The sequence below is a fragment of the Vipera berus genome (genome assembly GCF_964194415.1).
Source record: "Vipera berus genome assembly, chromosome: 2".
Classification (NCBI taxonomy): domain Eukaryota; kingdom Metazoa; phylum Chordata; class Lepidosauria; order Squamata; family Viperidae; genus Vipera; species Vipera berus.
In genome coordinates, this window is record NC_138203.1 from 70,422,281 (window position 1) to 70,438,068 (window position 15,788).

The 15,788-nt window shown below is 50.6% G+C and overlaps 1 protein-coding gene across 2 annotated transcripts in view; it reads left to right on the forward strand.

Moving 5' to 3' along the window:
- CEMIP2 (cell migration inducing hyaluronidase 2) overlaps positions 1 to 15,788 on the forward strand; it is a 72,246-nt gene that overhangs the window by 24,613 nt on the left and 31,845 nt on the right. For both annotated transcript variants that reach the window (XM_081320570.1, XM_081320571.1), the window contains 2 exons: positions 4,019 to 4,188; positions 5,686 to 5,874. In XM_081320570.1, the coding sequence (XP_081176696.1) occupies positions 4,019 to 4,188; positions 5,686 to 5,874 (359 nt within the window). The remainder of the gene's footprint in view (positions 1 to 4,018; positions 4,189 to 5,685; positions 5,875 to 15,788) is intronic.

A 15,788-nucleotide genomic window follows, 5' to 3' on the forward strand; every position in this document is an offset into this window, starting at 1 on the left:
AGTAAAAATTGCTGATTAGTCCAAAAATCTTAAGAAAATGGAATAAACTGAGCAAATGCTGATTCTTTAAATCTTCAAGAATCTCTCTCTTTTTCTTCCCCTTTGGCAGATTATGTAAAATTTTGCTTTGATCAAGTATTGTGATGGTCGCAAAGCATATAGCTTCCTTTTCACACCTTGATTGGTCCTAATATTGTCTTACAGTAAATTTCTTTCAAAATTTCACTGTGCTGTACAGGTAGTCCTCGACACCATTGAGCCCAAAATTTCTGTTGCTAACCAAGAGAGTTAAATGAATTTTGCCCTATTTTTATAAGCTTTCTTGCCACAGTTGTTAACTGAATCACTGCAGTTGTTCAGTTAGTGACACAATTGTGAACTGAATCTGGCTTCACCCATTGACTTTGCGTGTCAGAAGGTCACAAAAGGTGATCACATGACCCCCGGCACACTGCAATGGTCATAAATTTGAGTCAGTTGCCAAGAGTCTGAATTTGATCACGTGACCATGGAGATGCTGCAACGGTAATAAATATGAAAAACAATCATAAGCCACTTTTTTCAGTGCTGCTGTAACTTTGCACGGTCACTACATGAACTGTTTGTAAGTTGAGGGCTACCTTTCATAAGCTATTGCTTTCAGTAAAATAGAATGGCAATTAAAATAATCTTTCCCAAATCAGATATATTGACTATAACTCCCAAATTTCTCAGCAATGATTATACTAATTAGGGCAGAGGTTTTTCCATGGACCGGAGGGGCTGTGGTTTTGCATGGACCAGTTTCTGGCAGGCCATGGACCGCTGCCGGTCCACAGGTCAGGGGTTGGGGATCCTTGAATTAGGGGATTCTGAGATTTGAAATCGATACTTCCCAACACTAGGGAAAATTGTTAAAATGTGTGGTTTATAAATGAAGTAATTTTTCAGTAGAAATAATTGAATTGTAATTATAATGATTGTACAAGTGACTGAATATTGTTCAAGCAGTTGTTATTTCTGATTGATTTCTGGGGGATTATTATGTTTGATAATTTCCTCACTAGAGGAATTACTTCATTGCAACATTATTAGTTTTGACTGCTGTGGGATTTGTTGAACTGTAGAGATAAGGCATCTGTTAAGTAGAATGTTTAGTTATTACTTAAGCAGCCTTTCCTACTCACTGTTTAAACATAAATTAATAATAATAATGCCTAATCCCAGAGAGAAAAATGTTAGGATTATGTGCTATACCCAGAAAAATGCTTACATTCCATTATTAAAAATAGCTGTGAATTGATTATGAGACCTCTGTATCTTAATAAAGCCTGTGCGCTGCCAACACAAAAGGGGTGGGGGAAGTGTGTGTGTGTGTGTGAGAGAGAGAGAGAGAGAGAAAGAGAAGGAAGGAAGCAGAGAAAAGATAAGGAGGAAGAAAATTGCAAATTCAAAAGTGTTTTCAGGACATTAGTATCATCTTAAGAATCTATATCAGGTCAGAGCTGAAACAGTCAAGCAAACACAGTCTGTTTAGAAGAAATAAATAATAAATCAGGCCCCCAAACATGGTTTTCTAAAACATGTAATTCCATAATGATGATGTGCAAATTGCCAAGTCTGTTATTTTGGTAACGTGCAAAGAACTATTATTCTTCATGTTGTTACTTAACCAATTTTTGTGCTTTACTAATGCTTTCAAACACTCAATTTGCAGATAGCCCAAAAACAAATAGAAACAATCTGGGTGGTATGTTTTAACTTATTTTGTTTGGCTTCTAGGCTGCTCAGTTTGCAAATGACTCATGAAAATTCCCTGAACTAATTAGGATTTGATCATAAAAATCATCATGTTCAGTGTATTAAATTTATTAGAGTACCAGTGGCATATTTCTGACAGTGAGAGCAGTTTCATTAATCCTCCTCTAGAAACTGAAACTGTAAAAATGTATTTATTCTAGCCTCAAAATTAGCTATGTCCTCAAAATTCGATTCAGAAAATTCCAGTTTTTCAAAGCAGATTTTGAGAAGTGGGAGAAGGAAATTTTATTGTGCTAGAGTCTATTAAAATCTGCAATCTGTGGCTTTTTAAATTCTTTGACTCAAGTGAATTTTCTTTCCTTTTTAGTTCCTTGTTGTCCAAACAGATTAAATCATATTGTTATTCCTCTTTGCATCAACTTGCTGCCTGCCATCATCTTGACTTTGACCTGGAATTGAGGGTGTTGGAAAATGAGGTTTCATTCTTGCTTTAAAGAAGCCTGTAATAGCTACAAATTGATAAACTACAAATCTAGCATCTCTCAGGGAATTTTTTTTTAGTTCAAGATAAAAAGGCAGTAACTTAAAACTCCAGGAAATTTTAACATAATAAAACAAAGTTATTGTATATTCTGACCTTGGTCTCTTCTAAGCAACCAACCACAAAATTTAGCCAAGAGTATAGAAACTGAGGTACCAAATTCTAGATCCAATATTAAGAAGAGAAATAGTTATATGTAAATAGAAACCGTTTTTTTCCCTTTTTTTAAATGGTTTGATGGAAACAGAAATACATCTTACTGTTGCATTTGAAAATTGCATCTTCAGCAAAATAGGAATTGTAATGGACTTTTACAAACATCAACTACACTTCTAAAAGTTATATTCATCATTGTAAAATAATATTTTATAATTAATCCTTTTATAATTAATCCTAATTATTCTAACATTTCTGTCCTAAAATTGCTCATCTCTTGTATTTCCAGAACCAAAGTTGTAGCAGTAGGATTCTTTTCCTCGTGTTTAAGACTGAAACAGTTTTTTTAAGTTAATTGAATGGCATGTTTACCAAATAATATCAAGGGCTTTTTTTTAAAAAAAAATGAAAACAGTTCTAGGTATTGTAAATGAAATCATTGCTAGAAATGTTAATACCTGTAAGCACACAATGAAGGGGAAAAACGGTATGGTGGAAAGAAAATGGAATCTCTTCCTTCTGGTCTTTTGAAATCAAAGGTGTATTAAAGTAGACTCAATATAGAAACCAGGAGATCAAAACTTCATGTCAAGGATTTATAGATTTTCAGGAGATAGGAGGAGTAAGAAAGGTTGATCTTGGTTTACTTTCTAGCTTGAATAAGTAATTTATAGGGTATCCACAATGAAGCCTTCACACCAGCTGACACAGACTGATTCATTTCCTTTCCCTGCGCCCCACCCCAGCAAATGGATAGTATTTTGGGGGTATTTATAAATTTGTTCTTGTATAATCTCCCTTTTTGAGGAAGTATCTTCAGTTCAAAGTTGTCTTCCTTTTGGGCAAACAAGCATGCACAATGCTTATCTCCATATTTAAAACTTCCTTGACACATACTGCCTCCATCAATCTTTACAATATTTTAGAAGACTAAACCAATAAAACCAGTAGTCCTTTTTTTTTAGAAAAATTGTATCCTTTGGTCTTTTACTAATTTTGTTTTATTATCATAGAAGATTCACATATAGGGTAGTGGGTTTTAAGTTAGAGTAAGTGGAAAGTGCCAACTTCCAAATTGTGAAATTATTTGAAATCTAATATTTCTCTGTAAGTACCTATAGCTTGTTTTTTTGAACTTAAGCTTTTATCTCTTTTGGTTTGCATGTGATGTTAGGAGTGTAAAGACTTTTAAGTTCAAAAGACTTCTGCAGTTCTTTCCTGGGAATTAATTCTTGACTAAATCAGAACAAGCTTCTCCAGCCATGTAACCACCAGATACTTGTCAAAATGAGGATATTACAATTCCTGTTAGCCCCAGACAATATGGCAAATGTTTGTGACTGGTTGGTAGCCATATGACCCTAATAACTGAAGCACACTAAGCTGGGGAAAGCTACTTCTGATAAATGAAATTGAACAACTAGGAAGTATTTCTAAATGCATTAAAGTGAAGAAGTATTTTTATTTGGAAAATTGATGAGGGATTTTTTTATACTGATATTTTTGCATGTATTATTAGTGTGGTTTTTTTTAAAGAACCCTATTTAGGATAAGTATTACAATTGTGCTCTCTTCTTACAGGCAAGCCTGGGCTTTAGTGAGTGTAATTGGTGACGGAAATTCATCTTGTAATGAATCTGTGAGAGACTATGAAAATCACAATACAGGAGGACAGGCTCTTGCAGAGAAAGAATTTTTCACAGTGGATGGCCAGAAATTTATTGTGAGGGCTTTCAGTGAATGGATTGCTGGTAGGAATATGCTATTTTTATTCTTTTTCTTTTAGAAAACCAGATAACAAAAAATATTTTGTTTATCTTGTACAGCTAGGTTTGCTATATTTTGAATACCTGTTATTGCTATGTACCTTATGTTGATTATATGAAGCTGTAATCTGGAGACCAGAAGTAAAAAAAAGAAAAATCTAAAGTTTATATGGCTATTTTATGTCTTTGTTTTAATAAGCACAAGAAATACGGAATTTGGGGATAAATATAAAAGATAAGTCTGCTGGCAAGAAAACCCAGTATTGGTTTGCTGTTCAGGTTTTTTTTTTAGGCATTATTTTTTACAAAACGTTTTTATATTTGTGGAAGAACTGTTACTTGTAGCTATCATATAAAATATTTTTATCTTAAAAAAGAATGGAAATTAATTAAAATGTTTTTTTTCCTTATGGTCATATGCTACCTTCTTACTTTTAAATAGGAAAAATAAATCATGGCTTTGGTAGCTCTTTAATCAATACACTTAAAGCATAACGAGTTATTAAATATTCTTAAATTAGAAATGAGCTTTACTGACATATATCAAGTATGAAAGAAAAAATAGGTTCTTAGATTCCTGTCTGTTGCAGATAGGCAAAATTGGAAAGCTGATAGCCAGGAGCAATCTAGATTTTAATTCAAATGCTTTGACTATATTAATGAATATCAGGCATTCCAGTTACATTCTGTTGTGCATTCAGTCATATTACATACAGCGTTCCCTGTAATGCCTTAATTCGGAGTAGAGTCGAGCAGTTGGAAGGAGTGGAGCGCTTACTGGCCAGATGCCCTTCCTGATGCCACAAGGAGTTCACAGCAGATAGTTTCTTTGCACCCTAGGAGAGAAACATCTGCTGCTAACTAGGAGTGAACTCGTAACCTTCCGAGTGGGATGTGAGTGTCTTCACCGCTAAGCCACCACGCTGCTCAATATTACATACAGTTCTGGCAAATAGTATTGTGAAATAAAAATAATATGAACTACGGAGTATTCTGCAAATGCAGCCTTGTTTTTCATCGGAGCAATCATTGTCTATGCTTGCTTAGCATTGGGAAAAGGAAACTTCAGCTCTACCCATACAACCAGACCTTAATTTAAATGGCATAGTACAAGGAAGGGGGCAGGTTTATCTATGGTACTGCTGAGAATTTTGGACTTGAAATCCATATATCTTGGGAACATCAAATTGGAAAGACTGTTGGAAAGCTTTTCTGACTTCTCCATAATGTTGACTTTGCATTCAAAATTATGCATATGGCATTGTAGCAAGGAGAAGGGTGAAAAATCATAGGGAGTTACAGAAGAAAAAAGTATTTAAAAACTTCAACTCTAGCTCTGTGCAACCTTTGGTCTTGCTGATTTGATTTGCATGTACATTAAACTGTTTTGATGTAATACAGTTTGAGCATTTGCAAAGGTGGTCACTTTTTTAAAAAATAATAATAATTGAACCAAGAAAATTGTTAATTTTTTGCTCCAAGGTGTCCCAAAATGGGGTTTTCAGGTTAAAGCTGTGCATGGAGTGATAATGGATTTGTCAGAAGATGTTAGCAGTTGGAAGTCTGGAGACCAGATTGTTGTAGCAAGCACTGATTACTCCATGTATCAAACAGAGGAATTTACACTCCTTCCTTGCCCAGAATGCAACAAATACCAAGTCAAAGTGAAAGGTAAGAGCTGAGAAGTAAAAATGAATGTATCTAGTAAGCTTTGTATTTTTTTCACAATGTATGGTTCTGCTATTTGACATTAATGTAGTACTGGTGACTTTTTGCTTTGAGAATATTTTTCTAGGTGCTTAATATCCACCACTGTCTAAAATCCTCAGTTGACTCTGATGTGGCATGTATGGCATTGATTCTGTAGGCCCAATGCTTATGAAAGGAAAGACTGCTTTAAATTTATTTGCTCTAAGATGTGACTCAGAGATTAGATACAAAATGAATTTGATTTGCTCTGGATGTCAACGCTGCTAACATCGGATGTTCTTGCTTTGACAGCAGATGGGAATGTAGCCATGTTTTCTCTTTCTTTTTTAGAGTTAGTTGATGCTGGGAGGGGGGATATGGATGAGAGTCCAGTTAGTCATAACAATAATAACTCAGCCGTGGGAATCCAAGGTCATTGGGCCCATAGTTAGTAAAGATTTGTCGGGCTGGAGGGCTGGGGAGAGAAAGCCCAGCTTCAAGCTAATTGGGGGATGTGATTTATGACTGTCAATTGGAGAAGGGAATTGAACTTTGCTACTTTGTGCCCAGGGGAGGGGAATTCAGTTTTTGGCTTTAACTATGTAGCGCCAATACTTTGTTACTCAAATAAAAGATTCTTTAAGGTAAACAATGCCTCGAAGTTCTTTTGAAGAGTTTCATCTGTCGGAACCATGACATTGAGTTGATTAAACATTTGCATCCACATACTCATTTTTATAATCCAAATGTTCAACTGAAATTGGATCAATGCCAATGCAAAAATGTCTATTATTTTTGGTTATCTGTAAATAAAACTTTCCCCTTTTATTGTTCCTGCCTCCCATGCATTTTCCTTATTTGGAGTGGCTGTCTTAAGCATTGAAGTATTTAGCATACCATTGTTTCTTTCTGTAGTGTTTGTCTTATGCCTGCTACAGAGATAAGTGACTTCTTATGTTGGACAATAATGTTATTAGGATAATTCATGCTCACATCAAGCAGTAAAACTTTAATACAGGTGTCACGACGTCCTCTGCCAGGAAACAAAAGCACTCCAAAAGGAACGGGTGACTAGGTTTATTTCTTCCACAAAGCAAACCGCGGTAAAGTCAGCGTTGAGGCACCTAGCCTCAACGCTCTTTTATCATGTTACCACACCCTAACCCCACCCCTTCAAAGCAAACCGGCATCCGCCCGCCTCCCCATAAACACCCCACCCATCACCGTGCATAGCCACCACCCATCGTGTGCACTGCTGCAGCCCGTCAAAGCCCCTCCCAGGTGAGTTGTGTCCTTCCGCTCCCTCGCGCGCCCCAGTCCGTACTGGTGTTGCGGGCGTTAAACTCCCCCCGAATCCAGTAACAGAGGGTGGCGAAATAGGCACAGCCACACACCCCTCCACAGTCTGCTGGAGCGTGTCCAACTGCCCGCTTGGTTCAGCCCATTGCTGCTCGGGCGCCATCCGCAGTCCAGCGTCGGCCAGCTGCTCGGCGGGATTGCAGCGGCGCGCTCCGTGAAGTCCGGGCGAAGCCACGCCCCCTACATGGGCGTCCGGGGTCCGGGAAAGGTGCTGCCCGGGCGCGCCGATCAGCTGGGGAGCGGCTGGCCGCTCAGCGGGGCTGCGGCGGCATGCTGTGGCGGCAGACGAAGCCACGCCCATCGATCGATTGCCCGGGGCCCGACGATCCGGAGGGGGTGCGCCGATCAGCTGGGCGCCGGCCAGCTGATCGGCGGAGCCGCGGCGCGCTCCGCGGTGCTCGGGCGAAGCCACGCCCATCTTCTCAGGGGGCTGTTCGGCGGAGCTGCGGCGCGCCTCACGATGATCCGGAGGGGGTGCGCCGATCAGCTGGACGCCAGCCAGCTGATCGGCGGAGCTGCGGCACGCTCCGCAGTGTTTGGATGAAGCCACGCCCATTGCGGCAGGTTCCGGGGCCCGACGGTGGCAATGTCGAGGCCCGAGCGGGCGGCGGACCGGCGGGGCTTGACAGTCGGCTTCCCCTACCACCTGCCCTCCTGCAAGAGAAGAACAACAGGATAGACCTCCGCGAAGACAGGCTGCTGAGTCCCCAGCGCTACCCCCCGGTTTGGACGGATGTGCACGGTGAAAAGCCGTGATCAGGCGAGATGCCTGCACATCCCCTTTCTCCACCCATGAGGCCTCTGCCAGTGGATACCCCTTCCACATCACGAGGTAATGTATCTGCCTCCTCCGTACCCGAGAGTCTAAGATTGCCTGTATTTCGTACCGGTCCCCGTGAACAGGTCCCGGAGCATTCCCACCCGCCTTCCCTGGAACTCCTCTAGCGAGCTTTAGTAGGCTACTATGGAAGACAGGGTGGATCTTCCCCAGGAACTTTGGCAATCGTAGACGAACAGTCACAGGGTTGATTACTTGGACCACTTGAAACGGGCCAAGGTACTTGGGCCCTAGCTTCCTGCTCGGTACCCGTAACTGCAAATACTTGCAGGCGGCGGACCGGTCCAGTTTACAGCACAGTTTTGGCGGGAGTTCCTGCGGCACATTGGGTCTACCCAGGGACTCAGCTCCGGTTACCACCCGAGCACTAACGGGGCCGCAGAAAGGGCCAACGCCACAGTGGAAAGGCTCCTCAGGAGTTATGTGTCGTACCATAGTGTTTGGATGAAGCCACGCCCATTGCGGCAGGTTCCGGCAGGTTCCGGCGGAACAACAAGGAATCGCAAAGTCTCCCAATGGGTCCCCATTTCTAATCGAATAGGTCTCGTCACCCGGGTGACCGGAGCCCCCCCCAAAAGGGACCCATCCACCTGCTGGAAGCGAAGAGGAGTCGGCAGGCGTCGCACCTCCAATCCCAGCCGGGCAACCACCGCTTGGCTGATAAGGCACCGGGTGCTGCCTGTGTCGATCAGTGCTAGGCAAGCCTCCCTACGTCCCGTTCGCGGGTTGATGAGCACGACTGGAACTGTGAAGGGTACCACTGGGTCACTCACCATGGGATCCTCCTCCTCCTCCTGGCTCCCGTAGGGATCTGGGTCGTTGACCTCGGATGTTTCTGCGCCGATTGCTGGTGTCATCAGGGTCGCCAACTGGTGAGCAGCTCTGGAACGCTCCACCGACTTTCGTGCTGTGGGGCCCTTTCCAGCGGGAGTTGTTGCAGCGGCACCGGGTGCCGGCAAAGGACAGGTAGCCACTCGGTGCCCCGGCTGATCGCACCGGAAACATCTTATGGCTGATCGCGGAAGCGTCACAGGTGGGTTCGCCGTTGGAGCCACGGCCTTCCGTTCCTCCTCCTTCGGCTTCTCAGGGGTTCTGCGGGCCCCGACCACCCCCTCCGACTTACCCCTGCACTCGCGCAGCCGAACGTCAAGTTCTACGGCGACCCGGTACCACTCCAGTAGTCGCTCAGGCACTCCACGCACCACGCATGCCCTGCGTAGCGCACCGTCCAACCCCGACTGTTAACTCCCTTGGTCTTCGGCCGCACTGCTGGCCCCTCTGTCACGCCAGGATCAGGTGGAGCAGCAACTGCAGCCCCAACAGCCCCTTCCTCCTCGGCTGCCATACCAAGCCCCGATGGATCCTCTGCCATGCCCAAAGCGTGAGTAACAGCAGTAGGTATCCTGGAACAACGCTGACTTACTGTCACGACGTCCTCTGCCAGGAAACAAAAGCACTCCAAAAGGAACGGGTGACTAGGTTTATTTCTTCCACAAAGCAAACCGCGATAAAGTCAGCGTTGAGGCACCTAGCCTCAACGCTCTTTTATCATGTTACCACACCCTAACCCCACCCCTTCAAAGCAAACCGGCATCCGCCCGCCTCCCCATAAACACCCCACCCATCACCGTGCATAGCCACCACCCATCGTGTGCACTGCTGCAGCCCGTCAAAGCCCCTCCCAGGTGAGTTCTGTCCTTCCGCTCCCTCGCGCGCCCCAGTCCGTGCTGGTGTTGCAGGCGTTAAACTCCCCCCGAATCCAGTAACAGAGGGTGGCGCAATAGGCACAGCCACACCCCCCTCCACAGTCTTCTGGAGCGTGTCCAACTGCCCGCTTGGTTCAGCCCATTGCTGCTCGGGCGCCATCCGCAGTCCAGCGTCGGCCAGCTGCTCGGCGGGATTGTAGCGGCGCGCTCCGTGAAGTCCGGGCGAAGCCACGCCCCCTACATGGGCGTCCGGGGTCCGGGAAAGGTGCTGCCCGGGCGCGCCGATCAGCTGGGGAGCGGCTGGCCGCTCAGCGGGGCTGCGGCGGCATGCTGTGGCGGCAGACGAAGCCACGCCCATCGATCGATTGCCCGGGGCCCGACGATCCGGAGGGGGTGCGCCGATCAGCTGGGCGCCGGCCAGCTGATCGGCGGAGCCGCGGCGCGCTCCGCGGTGCTCGGGCGAAGCCACGCCCATTTTCTCAGGGGGCTGTTCGGCGGAGCTGCGGCGCGCCTCACGACGATCCGGAGGGGGTGCGCCGATCAGCTGGACGCCAGCCAGCTGATCGGCGGAGCTGCGGCGCGCTCCGCAGTGTTTGGAGTAGGCACACGGTTGCAGCACGCCTTTCGGGTTCCGTTGCAGCAATACAGCCCCTACCGCGACATCACTGCCGCGACCTGGACCACATACGGACGGTTTGGATCGGGGTGTACCAACACCGGCTCCCTAGCGAACAAGGCTTTCAAGGTTTGCGAACGCCTGTTGACACGTGGTGGTCCATGCCAGCTCCAACCCTGGACGTGGCTTCTCCCCGGATTGCCGCGCCCGCAACAGGTCCGTCAGCGGCAGGGCTGTCGCTGCAAAACCCGGGATGAACTGGCGGTAAAAGTTCGCGAAGCCCAGAAAACTGCAGCTGTCGTCGCGTCCGCGGCGCCTGCCATTGTAGCACTGCTTCCACTTTGTGAGGGTCCATTTCTATGCCGCTCGCTGACACTCGAAACCCCAGGTAATCCAGCTTCGTCTTATGGAACCCGCATTTAGAGAGTTTCACGTAAAGACGGGCGGCCAGCAACCTTCGTAACACCTGGCGCACAAGGGCAATGTGCTCCTCCATAGTGTTAGTATAAATTAAAATGTCATCCAGGTACACCAGCACCCCGCGGTACAGGTACTTGTGAAGCACCTGGTTTATCATCTGCATAAAGACGGCTGGGGCCCCCTGGAGTCCAAACGGCATGACTCGGAACTGAAAACTGCCCAGCGGACAGTTAAACGCCGTTTTCCACTCATCCCCGGCTCTGATCCGCACCCGATAATACGCCTCCCGCAAATCTAGCTTCGTGAAGATGCGTCCCGTCGACAAATGTGCCAGGAGATCTCTCATGAGGGGCAGCGGATATAGATGTTCTACGCAGACCGCGTTGACGCCACGAAAGTCGACACACATGCGAAGCGTGCCATCCTTCTTCTCCCGGAACAGTATCGGCGCTGCTATCTTGGACCGGGCAGGTTGGATGAACCCCCTCGCGAGGTTTTTGTCGATATAACGCCGAAGCTCCTGCATCTCGCGAGGCGTCAAAGCGTACATGCGTGGCTTCGGCAGCTTTACTCCCGGTTCGAGCTCGATGGCGCAGCCCGTCGCACGGTGTGGAGGTAGAGCATCACACTCTTTCTCGTTGAAAACCTCTGCCAGGTCGGCGTACTCCTGTGGAAAGCAGGCCTCCTCCACCCCCTCAGCCCCTTGAGCTTGCTCGCCATCTAGCTGTCCAGAAGGTCCCACATATGCGTGTGGTGGTGGTTGTGGCCCTGTCCCCAACCGTAGGTGCCGACAGCCCTCCCCCCACCAGATCGTGGGTCCCCACTTGTCGAGCCATGTCAACCCCAGAATCACTGCCTCCGTCATGGATGGAACAACAAGGAATCGCAAAGTCTCCCAATGGGTCCCCATTTCTAATCGAATAGGTCTCGTCACCCGGGTGACCGGAGCCCCCCCCAAAAGGGACCCATCCACCTGCTGGAAGCGAAGAGGAGTCGGCAGGCGTCGCACCTCCAATCCCAGCCGGGCAACCACCGCTTGGCTGATAAGGCACCGGGTGCTGCCTGTGTCGATCAGTGCTAGGCAAGCCTCCCTACGTCCCGTTCGCGGGTTGATGAGCACGACTGGAACTGTGAAGGGTACCACTGGGTCACTCACCATGGGATCCTCCTCCTCCTCCTGGCTCCCGTAGGGATCTGGGTCGTTGACCTCGGATGTTTCTGCGCCGATTGCTGGTGTCATCAGGGTCGCCAACTGGTGAGCAGCTCTGGAACGCTCCACCGACTTTCGTGCTGTGGGGCCCTTTCCAGCGGGAGTTGTTGCAGCGGCACCGGGTGCCGGCAAAGGACAGGTAGCCACTCGGTGCCCCGGCTGATCGCACCGGAAACATCTTATGGCTGATCGCGGAAGCGTCACAGGTGGGTTCGCCGTTGGAGCCACGGCCTTCCGTTCCTCCTCCTTCGGCTTCTCAGGGGTTCTGCGGGCCCCGACCACCCCCTCCGACTTACCCCTGCACTCGCGCAGCCGAACGTCAAGTTCTACGGCGACCCGGTACCACTCCAGTAGTCGCTCAGGCACTCCACGCACCACGCATGCCCTGCGTAGCGCACCGTCCAACCCCGACTGGAAATGGTGTACCAGCAGGCGTTCTGGCCAGGAGCGGAGCTTACGAGCCACCCTGCGGAACTCACCAACGTATTCCGCAGCGGGCCTGCCTTGTTGTCGAAGCCCCACCACCTCCGCCTCAGCCCTATGGGTGCGGGCCACATCCTCAAACTGCGTCCGCAGTGACTCTAGGAACAGTCCGACATCGGCCAACTCCCGGGCATGCTCGCTGTACAGGTCAGCTGCCCAGGCCGCAGCCTCTCCCTGCAAGCTTGCGGTGATGGCCACCACCATGGCCCATTGGGAGGCATAGGCTGCACCGTACTGATCCAGATGGTGAATGGTGTGGCTTAGGAACATGGCGAGCCGGTCAGGGTGGCCGTCGTACGTAACTGGCAGTGGTGGAGGGCCCCAGAACAATCCCGGGCCCAGGGGCCCCCCTGGGCCCCCTTATACCTGGTGCTTGGTGCCGCCCACTCCATGGCCTGGCGGACGCCCCGGCCGTTGTTGCCCACCTAGTGGCTTCTGCCTGGTCTGACGCCCCGGGGTGTTGTCGGTCGGCCTGAGCAGCTCCCATCTCCGTCAGTCGTGATGACGGGCAACCACCGCTTGGCTGATAAGGCACCGGGTGCTGCCTGTGTCGATCAGTGCTAGGCAAGCCTCCCTATGTCCCGTTCGCGGGTTGATGAGCACGACTGGAACTGTGAAGGGTACCACTGGGTCACTCACCATGGGGTTCTTCTCCTCCTCCTGGATCCCGTAGGGATCTGGGTCGTTGACCTCGGATGTTTCTGCGCCGATTGCTGGTGTCATCAGGGTCGCCAACTGGTGAGCAGCTCTGGAACGCTCCACCGACTTTCGTGCTGTGGGGCCCTTTCCAGCGGGAGTTGTTGCAGCGGCACGGGGTGCCGGCAAAGGACAGGTAGCCACTCGGTGCCCCGGCTGATCGCACCGGAAACATCTTATGGCTGATCGCGGAAGCGTCACAGGTGGGTTCGCCGTTGGAGCCACGGCCTTCCGTTCCTCCTCCTTCGGCTTCTCAGGGGTTCTGCGGGCCCCGACCACCCCCTCCGACTTACCCCTGCACTCGCGCAGCCGAACGTCAAGTTCTACGGCGACCCGGTACCACTCCAGTAGTCGCTCAGGCACTCCACGCACCACGCATGCCCTGCGTAGCGCACCGTCCAACCCCGACTGGAAATGGTGTACCAGCAGGCGTTCTGGCCAGGAGCGGAGCTTACGAGCCACCCTGCGGAACTCACCAACGTATTCCGCAGCGGGCCTGCCTTGTTGTCGAAGCCCCACCACCTCCGCCTCAGCCCTATGGGTGCGGGCCACATCCTCAAACTGCGTCCGCAGTGACTCTAGGAACAGTCCGACATCGGCCAACTCCCGGGCATGCTCGCCGTACAGGTCAGCTGCCCAGGCCGCAGCCTCTCCCTGCAAGCTTGCGGTGATGGCCACCACCATGGCCCATTGGGAGGCATAGGCTGCACCGTACTGATCCAGATGGTGAATGGTGTGGCTTAGGAACATGGCGAGCCGGTCAGGGTGGCCGTCGTACGTAACTGGCAGTGGTGGAGGGCCCCAGAACAATCCCGGGCCCAGGGGCCCCCCTGGGCCCCCTTATACCTGGTGCTTGGTGCCGCCCACTCCATGGCCTGGCGGACGCCCCGGCCGTTGTTGCCCACCTAGTGGCTTCTGCCTGGTCTGACGCCCCGGGGTGTTGTCGGTCGGCCTGAGCAGCTCCCATCTCCGTCAGTCGTGATGACGGGCAACCACCGCTTGGCTGATAAGGCACCGGGTGCTGCCTGTGTCGATCAGTGCTAGGCAAGCCTCCCTATGTCCCGTTCGCGGGTTGATGAGCACGACTGGAACTGTGAAGGGTACCACTGGGTCACTCACCATGGGGTTCTTCTCCTCCTCCTGGATCCCGTAGGGATCTGGGTCGTTGACCTCGGATGTTTCTGCGCCGATTGCTGGTGTCATCAGGGTCGCCAACTGGTGAGCAGCTCTGGAACGCTCCACCGACTTTCGTGCTGTGGGGCCCTTTCCAGCGGGAGTTGTTGCAGCGGCACGGGGTGCCGGCAAAGGACAGGTAGCCACTCGGTGCCCCGGCTGATCGCACCGGAAACATCTTATGGCTGATCGCGGAAGCGTCACAGGTGGGTTCGCCGTTGGAGCCACGGCCTTCCGTTCCTCCTCCTTCGGCTTCTCAGGGGTTCTGCGGGCCCCGACCACCCCCTCCGACTTACCCCTGCACTCGCGCAGCCGAACGTCAAGTTCTACGGCGACCCGGTACCACTCCAGTAGTCGCTCAGGCACTCCACGCACCACGCATGCCCTGCGTAGCGCACCGTCCAACCCCGACTGGAAATGGTGTACCAGCAGGCGTTCTGGCCAGGAGCGGAGCTTACGGGCCACCCTGCGGAACTCACCAACGTATTCCGCAGCGGGCCTGCCTTGTTGTCGAAGCCCCACCACCTCCGCCTCAGCCCTATGGGTGCGGGCCACATCCTCAAACTGCGTCCGCAGTGACTCTAGGAACAGTCCGACATCGGCCAACTCCCGGGCATGCTCGCCGTACAGGTCAGCTGCCCAGGCCGCAGCCTCTCCCTGCAAGCTTGCGGTGATGGCCACCACCATGGCCCATTGGGAGGCATAGGCTGCACCGTACTGATCCAGATGGTGAATGGTGTGGCTTAGGAACATGGCGAGCCGGTCAGGGTGGCCGTCGTACGTAACTGGCAGTGGTGGAGGGCCCCAGAACAATCCCGGGCCCCAGGGGCCCCCCTGGGCCCTGGGCCCCCTTATACCTGGTGCTTGGTGCCGCCCGCTCCATGGCCTGGCGGACGCCCCGGCCGTTGTTGCCCACCTAGTGGCTTCTGCCTGGTCTGACGCCCCGGGGTGTTGTCGGTCGGCCTGAGCAGCTCCCATCTCCGTCAGTCGTGATGACGGGCCCCGAAACCTTGGGCCTGCCAAGCGGAAACTGGGCTGGCCCGACTGGCCAGGTGTCAACCTCTGTAGCGACCATCGCCGCGTCTCCTGAGCCGGTCCCGAAGGCGACCAAGGTGCAGTGTCCTGATATCCAAACTCCCCAAAACGGTCCCGCAACACATCCATCGTATAGGCCCCTGGGGCCGTGGAGTAGCTCCACTCCTCGCCCTCCTCCTCCGTCAGCCGCCGCTCCCTCCAAGCCGACACCGAGGCCCGTGAACGGCCCTCTCCACGAACTTGGTCCAAACGCTCCAAGGGAGGGCTCTGCCACTCCTCCCCACTCTGAGCCAGAGACCCTTCCTCCCAACCATCACCAGCCACAGCCGAGGCCATAACTCCCTTGGTCTTCGGCCGCAC